This window comes from Mytilus trossulus, chromosome 3, assembly GCF_036588685.1.
Source record: "Mytilus trossulus isolate FHL-02 chromosome 3, PNRI_Mtr1.1.1.hap1, whole genome shotgun sequence".
In the NCBI taxonomy this organism is placed as follows: Eukaryota; Metazoa; Mollusca; class Bivalvia; order Mytilida; family Mytilidae; genus Mytilus; species Mytilus trossulus.
This window is the reverse complement of record NC_086375.1, coordinates 52,117,126-52,134,847: the sequence shown is the minus strand read 5'-3', so window position 1 is coordinate 52,134,847 and position 17,722 is coordinate 52,117,126. Positions and strand designations below refer to the sequence as shown.

Sequence of the window (17,722 nt, the reverse complement as noted above, 5' to 3'; positions counted from 1 at the left end):
TTATAAAATGTACACTTAAAACCTTGATTAATGTTAACTATAAGGAAAGGTTGATTTTAGACTGAATTTTATTATTGAAACATGTCATAAAATTGCAGATATCTTACACCAGTCTAAAGTACTAAACCACTTTCAAACTTTACTTTATGGCTTTAGCTGCTTTGGTGAAAATGAGATAGTTAAAGTTAGTGTTGGCTTACAATTCTCTAGACTTTGTAAAATAAACAACCTAGACTTAGCCATGATGTTTCTTGTGGTGGTGTGGATGGTGGTAAAAATTTAAGGTTAGTTTTAGGGGAACTAACTAGTGTTAGGTCAAAGCTATTTGGTAAATAGGTGTATAAGTATTGGTACATCTTATTTCCATAGATATAAATAGGTACTGCTTCTTCAGTAATGTCTTTTGACTTGAAACTTTTCTTAGTTTCAAGTTATTCAGTTTTAGGATTGGTAGGAAGATGAATATTCATGCAAGTGTCTCATTTCCATGGAGATTATTTGGCTCAGCCTCTTTGATTATGGTCTTTGACTTTTGAAACTTTTGAGTTGTTTACAGGTTAAAAGCTTGTTACAGGTAAGGTCAGTCTTAAGAAAACCACTTATGATAAGTCAATGGTATTTGGTATGCAGTTATATAATCAATAATAGAACTTCTTTGTACTAGATCAACACACTGTCAGAAAGGGAGGGTTAGTAAATTCCATAGGGGATGTGGTCAAACCCTGCTTTATTTTACTAAACCTCTATGAATCTGTAGTGGGAGTTAATCATATAATGAATTTAACGCACACAGGACTTTTCATGCCAAAATTGGAATAAAAATTAACAGTAAAAACCTTAATTTATGATATCACCACTAAAAGTAGATGTGACGTCATGAACCCCATAATAAATCTTCAGACCCCAAAAAAATTCATGTGTGTGAGGGAGGGGGGGGAGGGGGAGTCACCAAGTTATATCCGGAAACCAATCTTTACTTCACTAAATTACATGTGGTGTCATATTAAAGGATTATTATCAACATGGTTCACCAAAACCAAAAAAAACCATTAAAAATGCAATGCGTTATGATATAATAAGAATAAGAATTTTATTTGTTTAAAATCCAAACAATAGGATTGTTACTAAATAAACAAACCAATACACACCAAAACAAAACAAACAAACAAACAGACAGACAGGCGGGCGTATGACATTTGCGCCAATTTTGAAAATTTTCATTCTTTCATTTACGCCGATTTTTTATTTGCTCCTAATTAGATTTACAGGTAAATTAATACTTGTACATGTACTATACCATTGGTAAAATTTGGTTCTAAATGTTTTTCATTTATGTTTAAGATAATTTTGATTCATATTTTTCTGAAACTTCATTGTAACATGAACCCAACCCAGGTTAAAAGAAAACAAATCTACCGTTACCATGAATTATTTCCATTCTAATAGGACAAATTCTGTAATTTTTTAACCTTGAATGCCCTATACATACGATACTGTTTTGGCTGTTCCATTTTACCCGATTTTGATAATATAAGTAATAAAATATATAATTCAAGGATTATTTTTTTTTAATCACATTTTTTTACTTAGATATTTTCTTCCAATGTAATTTTATTTGTTACGAGGCTTACAAGAAGCTTCAAAATCCCTGGCATTTACATTTGATATTTTGTTACGGTAACATTTTTGTGACGTCACCTTGTTTCATTGCATGCCAAGACAGTAACATCATTTCACAGATTTTTTTTGTTTATGAAATTTTACTATGAAAATATATCAAAATGGACTGATTTGTTTATTTTGCTGTAGAATAGAGATAAATATATTGTATCTGAATCTTAGACTTCTTAAACTGGGGATTTTGATATCACCACTAAAAGTAGATGTGACGTCATGAACCCCATAATAAATCTTCAGACCCCAAAAAAATTCATGTGTGTGAGGGAGGGGGGGGAGGGGGAGTCACCAAGTTATATCCGGAAACCAATCTTTACTTCACTAAATTACATGTGGTGTCATATTAAAGGATTATTATCAACATGGTTCACCAAAACCAAAAAAAACCATTAAAAATGCAATGCGTTATGATATAATAAGAATAAGAATTTTATTTGTTTAAAATCCAAACAATAGGATTGTTACTAAATAAACAAACCAATACACACCAAAACAAAACAAACAAACAAACAGACAGACAGGCGGGCGTATGACATTTGCGCCAATTTTGAAAATTTTCATTCTTTCATTTACGCCGATTTTTTATTTGCTCCTAATTAGATTTACAGGTAAATTAATACTTGTACATGTACTATACCATTGGTAAAATTTGGTTCTAAATGTTTTTCATTTATGTTTAAGATAATTTTGATTCATACTTTTCTGAAACTTCATTGTAACATGATAGACATATTGCACACTGGAACGAGCCGAGGAGACAATTCATTAATCATCAAGGGCCATACATATCAGAAGATAAGTGTCCTGAAATATAACAACATAGCTTACTAATGTACTATAAAACTGTGTAAAGCCAGAGTCACCAAGGATTTTATTGTCAAAACACAGATCGAGCATAAATATGTGGCAGATGTCCGAAAGACAGAGGCTAAAGAACTACGGTTACGGTCAGGGAAAATGTCTGGAGATGTATCTTGAAGGCCTTCTTCCACCTCCCCACTGTGATCAGGGGACAACAGTTATATACATGTTATGATTGACAATTCATAAATTTGTACAAGTGGCTAATGGAAGAGGTCTATAATGTTAAATGAAAAATAACATGACTTGGATGGAGAGTTCTCTCATTGGCACTCATATCACATCTTCTTATATCTTTTTACCTGTAATTTACCTGTAAAAAAATCAGCGCAAATGAAAGAAAAAATCGGTGCAAATGAAGTGCAGATTGGGCGCAAATGCAAAACGCCGAGACAGGCATATATATATTCATGACAAATTGATAGACATTAAACGATACATTTTTTTTTAAAATACAAATTATTAATATTAATTTTAATACTACATTGTATTTTTGACAGCATGCCTCTCCTATGTTATGTTAACTAATGAGTTAAAAAAAACATGATAACAGATTCAAGAAAATCTATTTTGTTTCATTTTAAATTGTAGATTGAAAATGTATGAAATTGTATAAATAGATTTGGAAAAGAAAATGCTATAAGATTTCATTTATAAGCTCATTATTGTTTTTGCTGACACAACTTGAGTGCTCTGAGAACAGACTTACAATCCAGTAACCTCAAATTAGTGAAATGTCAAAAATTTGGCAGAACATAAAAGAAATTAATTAAAAGTGTGTCAGATCTTCTAAAGATGATTATGTGCCGTTATTCATGCTGTCGGTTTTATCCAAGCTGGTTATCTCTGTGCTTTATGATAAATCCAGATGTATACAGAAAAAAAATTATCATCATAAAATGTTTTGAAATAATAACTTTGTAAATGAATGATGTGGTTTAGAAAATTGGATAAAAGGTAAATAATTATTGCAGACTTTTTTATGTTATGAAAAGGGTATGATTATTATGATAACGAAAAAAGGAAATGAAAAAGGTCAAGATTTTCCCACAGTTAAAGTTCTCAGTATTAATATTAATGAGAGAGATCTGGTTCTTTAGTTGTTTTTAAGGTGGTACCCAACACCTTGGCTAAAATTTAACTGGCTTGTTTGAATTTCATAAAATTTTGACAAAATATTCACTTTTGACCCTTTGACAAAAATATAAAAATTTCAAAAAAACTGAACCTACCAATTTATCAGAAAAATTACACTGGTTACATAGCAGTTTGACAAACACTAATTTTGATCATTGAGAAGCTTAATTAAGACGTTTAGCTGATTTTACAGAGTTATCTCCCTGTAGTGTTAGGTACCACCTTAATGGAATATACATGTATTGTATAATGATGTGACCCAATTTATCTGGTCCGACTTTTTACAAACAGTACTTAAAAAAATAACCGATACCTAATAAAAACTGACTTTAGCAACAACTCTCTTGCAGCCACAAACATTACATATAAGTTTTCCACTGCAATAAGATATTTACAACTCACAAAGGTGAATTAGCATATGTGATATCTTTTCATATTTTGTTATTATATTTTTACTGTTATATACAAAGTACCTTATTTCTCTATAATAGGTCATTAATCTACCTCTGTACTGGAAGAGTTTGTTATATACAGCGTCAGGAGGGAACAAAAATGGTTACGTTACTTTCCAAATGTTTGCTGCCATGTGGAGAAAGTAAGTGTTGTACAGAGATACGGTAAAGCGAGTTTTTTCCACAGGTGTAAAATTTCACCCTTTTCATTGAATAAGGTATACAAAATATTTTGGTGGTTATTATTTGGCAGACTCTAAACTTTTATCAATACCTTTGCATTGTACACTTTTAACTTGCCGATTTTGTTTTATCCGTGAAAATAAGCTAAAATTTACATCCCTTGGAAATAACCTGCAATACTGTACTTAAAAAATATGTGGCACAAAATTATTTGCACTTGATACAAAAAAACCTTAAACAATCATTCATAAAAACAATGCCCTAAAACAATACTTCTTTATTAGCTAATTTAGCTATAAGGCAGCATGAGCTATTGTCGTCACTTGGCATCCATCTTTGCTGTTGTTGTAAACTTCTTCAAATATCTTCTCCCAAAAAACTACTGAACAAAGGATTATGTCTGGTAAGGGCTGACTTTGGCCTCAAATTTCAGGTTTGCCTGATGAAAGATTTTGGACACTTTTTAATCACTTATGTGTCTATTTCAGTTGATTCAATTACATTATGTGTAAGATATTAACTGATTTACTCATTAAAAATGCTCCGATTTAAGCTTAAATATGAAAAATCTATCAAACATACCAAAAATGTCACTTTTCAGATGTTTTTTGTCAAAAATGAAAGCGGCAGCATCCCTGTTCATCTTCAGCCTTTATATATCTTATGTTTTATCATCAAATACTACTTACATTTCAATATTAAGAATGAACACAAATGCGGCCACTTTCATATAAGATGGAAACAGTCTTAAATTTTACAATGATGCTAAAATTGTGAAGATTTCAGTAATTTAGCTTGACTTAATGATGCTAGTACCCGATATATGTGCATGGTATTGTCAAAAACAGCCAATATTTATGTAGCAGGAGCATTCAACTTTTCAATAAATGTTAACATTTTAATAATTTTTAATACTGCTATATTTTGGGGTGAAAAAGTGGTCTCACTTTCCTTTCATCCATTTATAGAGTGAATCATCCTTAGAAGTTAGAATATCTTGTCTAAACTCTGAAATGTTATCAAATAATGGCGCCATTGCATCCATACTAGGATGCATGGTCAGAAAAAAGAAAGAGTGAACCTCATGACAGAGAATAAAACATACCATAAATATACAAAAGTTATATCATCAGATAACTCTAATTATTTCACCTTTTCAGCTGGGAGCAAGGAGTATGTCAGTTTGCTCACTCAATGTTCTTAAATATAGAAATGAGATGTGGTATGATTGCCAATGAGACCACTCTCCAAAGAGATCAAATGACACAAAATGATCAACTATAGGTCACTGTACAGCCTTCACCAATGACTAAAACCCATATCCCATAGTCATCTATAAAAGGCCCTTAAATGGAAAACATAAAAACAATTTAAATGAGAAAATTAACAGGGTGATTTATGTACAAAATAAATATAGAAAAACAAATTTGATATACAGCAACAAAGGACAACCGCTGAATTACAAATACAAAAAGTGGCATTCATTTGAGAGTATATCTTTGATTAACTGATTATTGTACTATTAATTTCAGAGTATTTTCTGTTTGTCACGATGCTGCGTCTCGGTTTGTAAAGTTACTAACAGTACATAGTCCACAGGGGAGAGATTATGTTGATGAAGCAGATTTAATACCTTTAGTTCAGGTAGAGTGTTACCTTAGATTAAATTTATTTATTATTATTTATAGTGGATTGGGAAACAAGTTTTACAACTTATATTAATCCCTTTCCACTTTGGGGGTCGAGTGCTGCCTTGTACATGTTGTAGCTGCATTAGCCTGCTCTTTTATTTAAATCTACAAGGGTGTCTTTATCTTGCAAGAGATATGGCTCTCTCTTAACACGGGTCGGCCATTTATTGTCCCATTGGACGGAGTATCATTGTTTCCTCTTGACCATACTCGCAAATGGTGTCAAGGGAGAGCTGAAAATTCAATCCCTAAAATTTTCAATCGGACGGTAATCGAAACCAGGAACCTTTGTGTTAGTAGTCCAATGCACTAACCACTACACATAGGCTCTACTTAGAAAAAGTGTTACCTTACATTATACCTTGCAGTTGTACTACATTTTATAGTGTGAATAGAACCATTCTGATAGCAACACCAACACAAATGTTCATTTTGATCTCTAACATGTTCAAATAACAACTGACTTTGCTATCTATAACTTTGATTCAAGCATGTGCACCCCACATTCTATACACCTTATTACCATTTATTCACCATTACCATACATCACTAAGGATCCCGTAAAATTTTGACATCATAAAAGAAAATGTCTGATTACGCATTGAAATTTTTTTTAGTGTATGATGTCAATAGTTCAAGTCTCACAGATTCTGAAATAGTCACAAGGTCTATTGGAATTAGAACATGGCTTTGTTTTCAAAGTGAGAAAAAAATCCCTTTTAAGAATGTAAGGTAATTATAAAGTCAATGAGATAAAATCACATTAATGATGAACATCCATAACTGCAATAGAGAGGTCAACAATCAAGAGGTACCAAATCAAAGAGTAAGCTTTAAATAACATGTATGCAATACAGTTTCCTGTCTTAGCTACTTAGAAGTGGGACAACTTTCTGTAATTTTTATTTTTTTTATTTTCAGGATATTGTAGAATCTCATCCGGGTTTAACCTTTCTACAAGAAGCTCCTGAGTTCCATTCTAGATATGTAAACACTGTAAGTTATAACCTATAATACTTAAGTAACAAATTTAAGGATTTCATGAAAACAGGTAACTAAAGCTTAAAGTTATATAGTTTGAATTGTACAGATTGTTCTTGAATAAGGAAGCTCCTGTTGGGTGCACATATGATAATTTCTATGAGTTTATGAGCAAATACATTTTGTATACACCTTTGAATGTAAAATACACCCAACAAAAGAATATTCTTGAAATCTTTGACATAGTGTTTATAAAAGGTTCTTTATATATGCAAAGACTTATCCATTATGTGTGAAATGGCAGTATGAAATTTACACCCTAGTACTCATTGTTCTCGCTTCTAAAGACATAAGGAATTGTTTTGGTTAACAGTTTTGTTCTCACTACTAAGGACATAGGGAATTGTTTTGGTTAACAGTTTTGTTCTCACTACTGAGGACATAGGGAATTGTTTTAGTTAACAATTATGTAGTATCATTCGTGATATTGATGTTTTACATTATATTTGTGTTGTTTCAGGTGATAGCCAGAATATTGTATTGTGTAAATAGAAGTTGGTCAGGGAAAATAACAGTAACAGAACTTAGAAAAAGTAACTTTTTATCTGTAAGTAAAATTATTAGGTTCAGTATAATTTGATGGACTAATATTTGTGTACATGGCAGATGTATTGGGGTGGGAAGGGATGTAAGACAGGACTTTTCTACCTGATTATATAGCTATTTAATATTCACTAAATCAGTTGGTATTATTAAAAGAATGCAATCATCTTATTTATTGTAATACAAATATTCAATATAATAATATAAAGATGTAGTATGATTGAATTGCCAATGACAAATCTTCACAAGAAACCAAATGATACAAAAATGAACAACTATATTTCTCTGTATGGGTTTCAACAATGAGCAAAGCTCATACAGCATATATAGACTATGAAAGGTCCCAAAATGACAAATGTAAAACAATGAAAACGAGAAAACTAACAGCCTAAATTCTGTACTAATGCAAAAAAACAAAAAAAACAATGGAGGAAAGAGTTAACTTAACATAAAGATTCAGCATCCAAATTTTTTATCATGTAATTTCATCCCCTTTCTTTATATTTCATGTATACATATTGAGAAATGAATATGGAAAGTGTATGGGAAAACAATGCAAGTTATACACTGTTAATACTAGAAACTATATTCGTCAACAACGAAAACCAAAGGATGATAACTGTGTCCTTGGACCTATTAAAGACATTTCCAAAAAGAATTTTACTTGAATTAAATTGCAGTATGAATACCAGGAATTTTCCTTTTTTATGGGGAATTTATTGTACAATTTATTTTTAGATATCTTGTTCAGAGGTCTTTCCAGAATCCTGTTAATTTTTGTTTTGGCAATTGAATGAACTATATGTTTGTAATGATAGATATCACATGGAATGGCTTAAGGGTTATTTTGATAAATTTGCAAATCTGGTTTATTATTTAGAAAAACTTAACTAATTACTGTAAGGCTTGAATCATGGCCAGTTCAGATATCTCTTTATCAAAACACCATCAGTGTTAAGCTTTTTATAAAATCAATTGATAGGTGAAGGTCAGAGTATTGATAAGGTCAGGTCAGGGATAAACTATGCAGGTCATATTACTTTGTTTTTGGCAGATCCTGACTAGATAATATGTAGAAGATATCAGAAAATAATGGAGAAAAGATAAACAGCAGAGTCAATACCAGCACTCATGTTCAAATAATAGAAAAAAACCTCAGTCAGATGAAATATTATAATGAAATTTATATCCTTACAGTAAATACAGTCCTAGGACACCACATCTCTGATCAAGTGCTGTAGAATAAAAACAATTCCTGACTTCTTATGTTATTGAGGTCTTGAAGATTTATATAATACATGTACATGTTGTACTTTCAACTGATAGCTAATAGATGTTGTAATAGAGCACTAGAAAATTGTTAAACTTAACAATTGAATTCATCATTGTTGCTGTTATCAAATTGTCCAGGCCAGTTTGTTTTAAACTTTATCAACAAATTGATAGGTACTTGTGGTGGCATCAAATCCTATTTTTTTTCATTATTAAAGAAGTCATCACACTTGACCAGAAAAAGGTTTTTTCATGTCATGAAAACAACACAGATACCACCCCATAGATTGGTTATTACATTTTCCTGAAGGAGATATTGTGAAAGAAATGCTGTCAATTTTGCCAAATGCCAATGAGACAACTCTCCACAAGAGACCAATGACATAAAAATTCTTCAACAATGAGATAAACCCATAACACATAGCCAGCTATAAAAGGCCCTGAAAGGATGAATGTAAAAAAAATTAACAAGAAAACTTACATCCTAATATGTGTACAAAATAATGAATGAAAAACAAATATGATATACAGTTTATATATTTTACATACATGTGTTTATTTATATTACATTCATGTGTTTATATATTTTACATGCATGTGTTTATTTATATTACATTCATGGGTTTATATATTTAACATACATGTTGATATTTATTTTTCAGACATTATCTTTATTAGAAGAAGAAGATGATATTAATCAAGTTATGGACTTTTTTTCTTATGAACATTTTTATGTGATATATTGTAAATTCTGGGAACTAGATAAAGATCATGATTTGTTAATAGATAAACATGATCTAGCTCGCCATAATGATCATGGTGAGTATATGTTAAACAAACACTATAGATAAGTATAGATTCTACTACTGCATCATGGTACTGCATCATGGCTAACAAGATATTTCTACACTTTAAACAGGTTTTTTTTTAAAGTTGAAATGTAAGGCTTATCAAGTATTTTCAAACTATTAAAATTTAATTGTCAAGAGTGGAGAAGTTTCACATTGGACAGATTCAGTTATTAAATCGGCTAAGGCCTAAATTAATATATTGTTTGTTTCCCCAATCCCTACCCTGCCAAGCCTGGTGTGGGTAGGTAGGTAGGGAAATAATTTTATTTTTCCCAAAAGCCTGAAAATTATCGGATGATCTGGCAAGCCCCAAAATCAGAAATGAATAAAATAATATTTGGCTTAGTTTTGACAATGAAATTTTATGAGTAGGGCCATTTTTGCAGGGTCGGTCAGGATTGGGGAAACAAACAAAATTTTATTTTAGGCCTTACTCCAAGATTTTGAGACAACTTCTGTAAGAACAAGTAATCTTGATATGTGGTGTCATCAGGCATTACCACCTTTTGAAACATTATAAAAACAAATCAGAGAAAGCAAGAAAATTTGACATCAGAAGTGGATTTGGAGCGATTAAGAACTGTGACTTCTATACATACATTAATTATAATAAATTGGAATTGACTAAGAATTAGAAAATCATAGCTGAGTGTCAGTATCAACTCTGAAGAATCAGTAACAATTTAATCATTTATTATGTTTTAGCTTACAATAACAACCATAGAAATTTTAAAACCACTATCACATTAAAATTTTACCCTATAATTGTCAGGATTTATAACTTTATAAACATGTTTTGCTATAACAATCATAAAATAGGTAATCACTTTTGCATCACATCAATTTCGTGATTACCTATCCAAGGTACGTACGGAAACCCCGTCAAGAAATATTCATACATGATTGTATTAAAAGCTCATCTATTGCATTTGTTAAAAACATTATTACATAATTCTGAAATAATGAAGGCAACTATAATCTGTAACAATTATCTTGTGTTTTTTCAGCCGTAAATTCCCGAACAATTGAGAGAATATTTTCTGGTGCTGTGATAAAGTAAGTACAATTAGTTAACGACATACAAAAATGTAAGTAAGCGATTATGTCACAAACATTTCATTGCTCAAATAACTGTACAGATAATTAGATCGGTTACCTGTTGATGGGTATAAGTATAATATTTATTTCTTAAAAACTCTGTTTTGCAGCATGCTTAACTTCTTAAATACTTTTCTTGCATATTCTAGATTTTATTTCAATGTATGTCAAGGATACAATAGTTTCCTTACATTTTATTTTGTGTTAAGATGTAACAATAAGAAAATGTGGTAAGATTGCCAATTAGACAACTCTCGGCCAGAGAAAAAATGATGTACAAGTTATCATCTATTGTTTATGATATATTGTTCAAGAGTGAGCAAAACCCATATTGCATAGCAAGGTAAAAAGGCCAAAAAATGACAAATGTAAGCAATGAAGCAAGATAACTAACAGTATGATTTACTTACAAAACAATTGAATGAAAAATGAATATGATAAACAACAACAGAAGACAACCTCTGAATTACTGGTTTATAAACAAAAATCATATAGGTGTAACCAGAATTTATATTAAAAAATTGTCTTATTTAAATTCATGTATACATAGTTAACACTGGACATCAGCCCATATACTGTGGATTCATTTATTTTCGTGGGTACCAATTTAGTGGATCCAGGGAAACTTACGTATTTGTGGATATTTGATTTCGTGGTTTCACCGAAGTCTGCATACACGCCTTGGTAAAATTTGTCATTTGTTGAACATTTATTTTCGTGGTTTGCCTGTACCAACGAAATCATGAAAAATTGGTATTCGAGGAATAATAATGAATCCACAGTAGAATGTATTTATTCACTGATAGAAATTTTCAATACTGTTGAGATCAGCCAAAGAGCTTATCAGAGTTATTGGACTTCAATTGTTAAAAAATTGACAAATCTGATAACATCTTATGAGAATTTTTTTTTATACTATATTTATAGCAGTAGTACTTTGCTTTCCTGTCACAGCTGTTTATTGTTTTACTTCTTACATGGTTCCTTTACTTCTAAACATAGATTTGATGTTCATGTATAGACCTAATCACTATTTGTAATTTTTTTTAGAGGTAAAAATGCATTAGAGGGGAAAATGTCATATCCACAGTTTGTTTGTTTTTTGTTATCAGAGGAAGATAAAAGAAATCCAACAAGGTAATTTCCTATAATTTTCAAATTGTTTGCATGAAAAAACTTGAAAGAGAGCCATATCTCTTGCACGTAAAAGACACCCTTGTAGATTTCGAAATAGAAACATGAAACATGAAAACTTAATTAAACGCCTATTTCTACATATACAATATGTATTCAATGGCGTTGTACATAAATGACATATAAAATACAAAAATACTAAACAAAAATACAATAAGTATGTACTATACCAAAAATTTAAAATTTATACTGTGATACACAAGAAAAAAGTCAGAAAAGTTCAAAATAATTTTCGAAATACAATGTTTTCAATCTAAAGATTCAGAGTTTCTTACATTTGTACCTAGTTCATTCCACAATTTTGGCCCAATAGTACTAAAGCTTCTATCTGAAAAAGTTTTCTTTTTGTTATATGGGACTGCATAACAACCAATAGATGACTGTGACGACCTTAATGAACGTTTCGACACTTGAGGATTTAACAAATTGATCAAATATGACGGTGCATTACCTACATGACAGTTGTACATGTATGTTAAGATTTTAAATGTAATTCTGGCTTTGATCCGAAGCCAGTGTAAGTCAAACAATGCCTGCTTTGCACTATCATACTTAGAATGGTTTAACACAAGTTTGGCACACATATTCTGTATACGTTGCAATTTATATAAATCAGTTTGTGAAATTCCAAAAAAGTATAACATTGCAATAATAGAGCAGGCTGATGCTGCTACATGGTAGCACTCACACCCGCAAAGTAGAAAGGGATTAATATAAGTTGCAAAACTTGTTTCCCAGTCCACTATAAATAAATATGATTAAACTTATTAAAAACCTTATGTGATCAAAGTAACAGACTACTGATACAAGGGAGATTACTTATTTCTCTAATTTTTGTGCTATTTTCACATTTCCTGACCGGTGTGAGAAAAATATTTCTCCTCTCTAGTAAAAAATCTGTTTCTCGGCAAATGATTAGTGGAAATTTGATTATGACGTCTAAATGTTTTGTTTTCTACTGAATTTTTCTATTGTGATGTCATGAAAAAAGGCGACAATGCCTGATGACGTCGCATATAAAGAACACAAGTTTCTGAAAATCTTTGAAAAAGAACGATAAAAAGCAATAGAGAAACAGATTCTGACACTAACTGGTGTATTACGATATTTTTCCACTCTCGACAGTTAAATTTTATTATTTTTACTATAGTTTATAACCTTTGATAATCATAAGAAATGTTCAGTATTGCATATTTGTTCTAAAGAAGTTTTAAGACCAATGACTAATATCCTTTATTTTCAGTGTTGAATATTGGTTTAGAGTTATGGACCTTGATGGAGATGGTGTGATATCAATGTATGAAATGGAATATTTTTATGAAGAACAAATGCAAAAAATGGAGGCCTTAGGAATAGAAAAGTTACCTTTTGAAGATTGTTTATGTCAGGTACTGTATAAATGCATCTACAATTGTTATAAATGTAAAATTGAGAATGGAAATGGGGAATGTGTCAATAAGACAACAACCCTACCAAAGAGCAGAAAACAGGTGAAGGCCACCAATGGGTCTTCAATATTCATAGTAATAACAATATTTCTCATGCATGAAAATATGAAAAACATTTGTTACTTATTATATTACTGAAAATAACTGAAAAAGAAAAGATGTATATGTAAAATATTATTTTTCACTGGAAAATCTATTTATAACAGAATTTTATAATCTAATTAAAAAAAAATCAACTTGAAAAATCCTGAGGAGACACAATTTAGCAAATTTACAGTCAGTAAGGTTGTACATTTTTATACCCAATTACTCTTAGATAAATGGAAATGTATAAACTGCTTTAAATAAGAGAGTAATTGACAAGCTACATACAATGCAGTTTTTAACTTACCTGCAAGGAAAGCAGCAATTGGTGAGAGTGTTCTTGCATTTTGATAAGTGAAATAAAATTGAGAATGGAAATGGGGAATGTGTATGTTTAACTGAGTTTAATATTCATCTTGTTTCAATTTTGTAGCAATATAACTGTTCCTTTGATTTCTTTCTTAAAAAATAATATTTTAAGTTCATCAATTTATGCCAGAATTCATGCATGGCTATGTATTTTAAAAAGGATTGTATTGTTCATTTCAGATGTTAGATTTAGTAAGACCTAAGGATAACGAAAGAATAACTTTAGCTGATCTCAAAAATTGTAAAATGACTCATATATTTTTTGACACGTTCATCAACCTTGATAAATTCCTTGATCATGAGCAGAGAGATCCATTTTCTAATATGAGGGTAGGTAAATTTATCAAAGGTTCATGGATTTATTTCAGAAGTCTGTTAAATATAAAACAATACAAAAATCAGGAGTTTTATACAAAAAAGAAGATGTGGTATGATTGCTGATGAGACAACCCTTTTCCAAAAACCAAAGGACATACATGTTAACAACTTGAGGTCACCTCACTCACTTTAACAATTAGCAAAAGCACATTGCAAGCTACATAAGGTCAAGAATTGCTTAACTAGAAAACTAATGGTTATTTTGATTATTTAAATTCATTTTTTGGCTAAATTATTTAAGATAGAAATAAGGAACCACGAGGAACAACTTACAAAAATTGATTAGTGTTAGGTTTTTTAAAGAATTAACCAGTTTGAGGGGAAGACTGGTTGAAATTGTTGAAATTGCTGTTACATATTGTATTATGGTAATATTTAAATTGAAGTATCTAAATTTTCAAGATGTCTTTGGTTATTTGATCAATCTAGATTTTTTGTTACTTTATATAACAGTTGGATGAGTTTTGTATGTTTAAAAAAAATGCAATTTATCCTTTTTCAGTGAGTTAAGTTAACAAATATCGTAAAATGTTTATTTTGACAGGATGTTGACTCTGACATACCAGAACCAACTGACTGGGAGAGGTATGCTGCAGAAGAATATGAACTTCTAGTGGCTGAAGAAGGGGCAAATGACCAAGAGGAAGTGTAAGTTTGCTCTATGGTGGTCATTTTACACAGTTTTGATGGCTGACATTGTTATGCTTAGTTTGTGCCCTTGCAGTAACATTTCATTTTGACACCAGAAGAATCTGGTTCTGAGGTTTTGAAATAAAAAAGGTTTTTTAACAAAGAGGTAAAAAAAGAAAGAAAAATTAAAAAACTGTACAAATAAGTCTAAACTTGATAATTCATTTAAGATGTTGCTTTTCAGAAATGTTGATTGATATAAAAGTCGAACAAAATATGGTAAATTTTTAAGAGAATATTTCATATAACCATTGTAATTGCAAAGCTTGAAATTCATAAATTTAACTGCTTGAAATCAGCATGTAAATTAAAAGGGGTTTTGGTTATTTATTTTATGCATGTGTCAAAGACAAATGTTTTTTGTTTGTCTATCCTAATTTATTATTCTTAAATATTGAAATAAGCTTTATTGTTCTAATATGGGTGCTGTACACATCATATTAAAAGAGCTATGATAGCAAAGTTTGAATTGAAAATTTAATTCTGCAAAGCTTCAAATATAAAACTTACATCAATTTTATCATTTTCCCCATAAGTAATTTCTTTTGCTTTTAAGGGATTTGAAATCCTTTTAAAATTTCAAAAAAATTCATGAAACTTGGTGCTATCTTTCTGGAATAAGCTTTGTTAAAAGAGGGCTTTTTGTAAAAACTTTTTCTCTTAATTCTGTTGCATTTCAATTGGTTTGATGAGACTTGATAGCCACACTTTGAGTGAATTTGTCTAGTTTAAATTACTAGGGTTATCTATCCAGTGATCACATTGCATTCATCATTTTCAATTAAATCATTAAGAAACAGACTCTACCACCATATCCTACTGAATAGATATATGCTCTGAAAATTTCACAATTTTAAAGTTTGAAAATAATACTGAGTGGAAAATTAGGATTGTTAGTGCAATGCTGTGGTAGAATCTATAGAAATTTAAAGAGAACTTTATTAAAACACTTGAAAATCTGAACAGACCTTCATTACAACACTTAGTAAAATCAAACAGACCTTTCTTATTTCTTACAACACTTAAAAATGTGAACAGACCTTCAATATAACACTTGAAAAAAATCAAACAGACTTTTATTACAACACTTAGAAAAATCAAACAGACCTTTCTTACAACACTTAAAATTCCAAACACACTTTCATTACAACACGTTTTTGTGAAATACATGTAGATAGTCAAATCCAACAACAAATTAAAAGAGCTTTCTTTTTATTTTCATAATACATCTGAGGACAATTTTTTTTTGATAATTTGTATATGGGATCTTTAAATATTTTTCATTCCTAAAACAGTGAAAAATCTGTTCTGTCATCTTGGGAATCGACTGAGTTAAAGGATACAACAGATACTAGGTATATTGTGTGCAACACATCCTATTCATAACCCAGTGAGGTTACCTTGTGTATTATTTATCCCCATGTCAAGTCTTTAATCTCTCACTGTATATAATTAATAAACCTCAAAATATAATATTAATGTAAAAATTCTCACCTATTATAACAGTCAATTTTTATCTGACTTAATATCATAATCTTTGATCACTTTAAGGAACGTTCACTATATTGTTTGTCTTATTTGTCCATAAAAGAATGAATTGTTCGTGATAAGAATTTTACCAAGGTGGTCTTTTAGATTTCATTATGTCCTATGTTATGTCGCACATTATTATGTATGTATATCAAGGTTTTCTTTTCATAAAAGTTTTTCATTTTATTCATTTTGACTGTTAGTTATTGAGTTAATAATTATGATTTTTGAGATTGTGTTTATCATATTTTATGTTTTCATTTAGATTTTTTAAGAGAATGATCTTATATTTATGAAATGTTCACATTTATTCTGTTAATAATGTTTTTGTTTGACTAACCTATGTATTCACCTGTCACCTTTGTAGCCTGATAAGTGACCACTTTTCCCCACCCACATTTACATGGGGGTAGTAAAAGAGGTAGGTGAGGATGTATTATTGTGCACGTACAGTGATGACAGAGTATGAAATCATCAGCATATTAAAAACAATACAAAGACATTTCTCAATGCAAATGTTAATGTTTCTTGCTACTTTTCAATTCTATTTAGCTTATATTATGAGCTAAGTAAACAAATATTATGTCTAAACATGAAAAAAATAATAGACCAGTAGAAAGAAACTTTTGAAATATGTAGGGTTCTAAATTTTTTCTGGCTGGTTGATATAAACCTTTTTTTACCACTTCTGCAGGATGTAGTTTTTTCCTTCGTAACTCCAAAGAAAAGTATTCAGAATTTCTTCTCACACAATACAAATAAGCCAGTGTAAATAATATAGACTGAATCATCCTAAGGATGTTTGTCTCGTAGAGTTTTAAGTGATATGATCTAAATAGATTTGACCAGAATTTATTGAACTTCTAAAGAGGGAATACAGGCTTTGTATTGAAAAAAAACACTGAACTCCAAGGAAAATTGAAAGAAGAAAGCCCCTTATCAAATGGCAAAATAAAAATCTTAAAACACATCAAACAAATGGAAAACAGCTGTCATATTCAGTTAGATTTATAAATATTACATGAAATTATGAAAAAATCAGATAAAAATGAAATCCCTTTAGTATGAAATGAGAAATTTAAGATAAGTTTAACTCATTTATTTCTTGTTTTTAACTATAATTTTTGAATGATATGTACCTAAAAAGATAGTTTTAATGTCCATTGATAAAAAAGGTTGATAAAAAATTATCCAATGATATTGATATATAACCTGTGTTTCAT

The 17,722-nt window shown here is 30.2% G+C and overlaps 1 protein-coding gene across 1 annotated transcript in view; it reads left to right on the top strand.

Moving 5' to 3' along the window:
- LOC134711789 (serine/threonine-protein phosphatase 2A regulatory subunit B'' subunit beta-like) overlaps positions 1-17,722 on the top strand; it is a 32,497-nt gene that overhangs the window by 11,626 nt on the left and 3,149 nt on the right. Inside the window, exons 3-12 of the mRNA XM_063572672.1 lie at positions 4,167-4,270; positions 5,843-5,954; positions 6,923-6,997; positions 7,503-7,589; positions 9,520-9,676; positions 10,716-10,764; positions 11,857-11,943; positions 13,244-13,388; positions 14,082-14,231; positions 14,824-14,927. Coding sequence (XP_063428742.1) covers positions 4,167-4,270; positions 5,843-5,954; positions 6,923-6,997; positions 7,503-7,589; positions 9,520-9,676; positions 10,716-10,764; positions 11,857-11,943; positions 13,244-13,388; positions 14,082-14,231; positions 14,824-14,927 — 1,070 coding nt within the window. The remainder of the gene's footprint in view (positions 1-4,166; positions 4,271-5,842; positions 5,955-6,922; positions 6,998-7,502; positions 7,590-9,519; positions 9,677-10,715; positions 10,765-11,856; positions 11,944-13,243; positions 13,389-14,081; positions 14,232-14,823; positions 14,928-17,722) is intronic.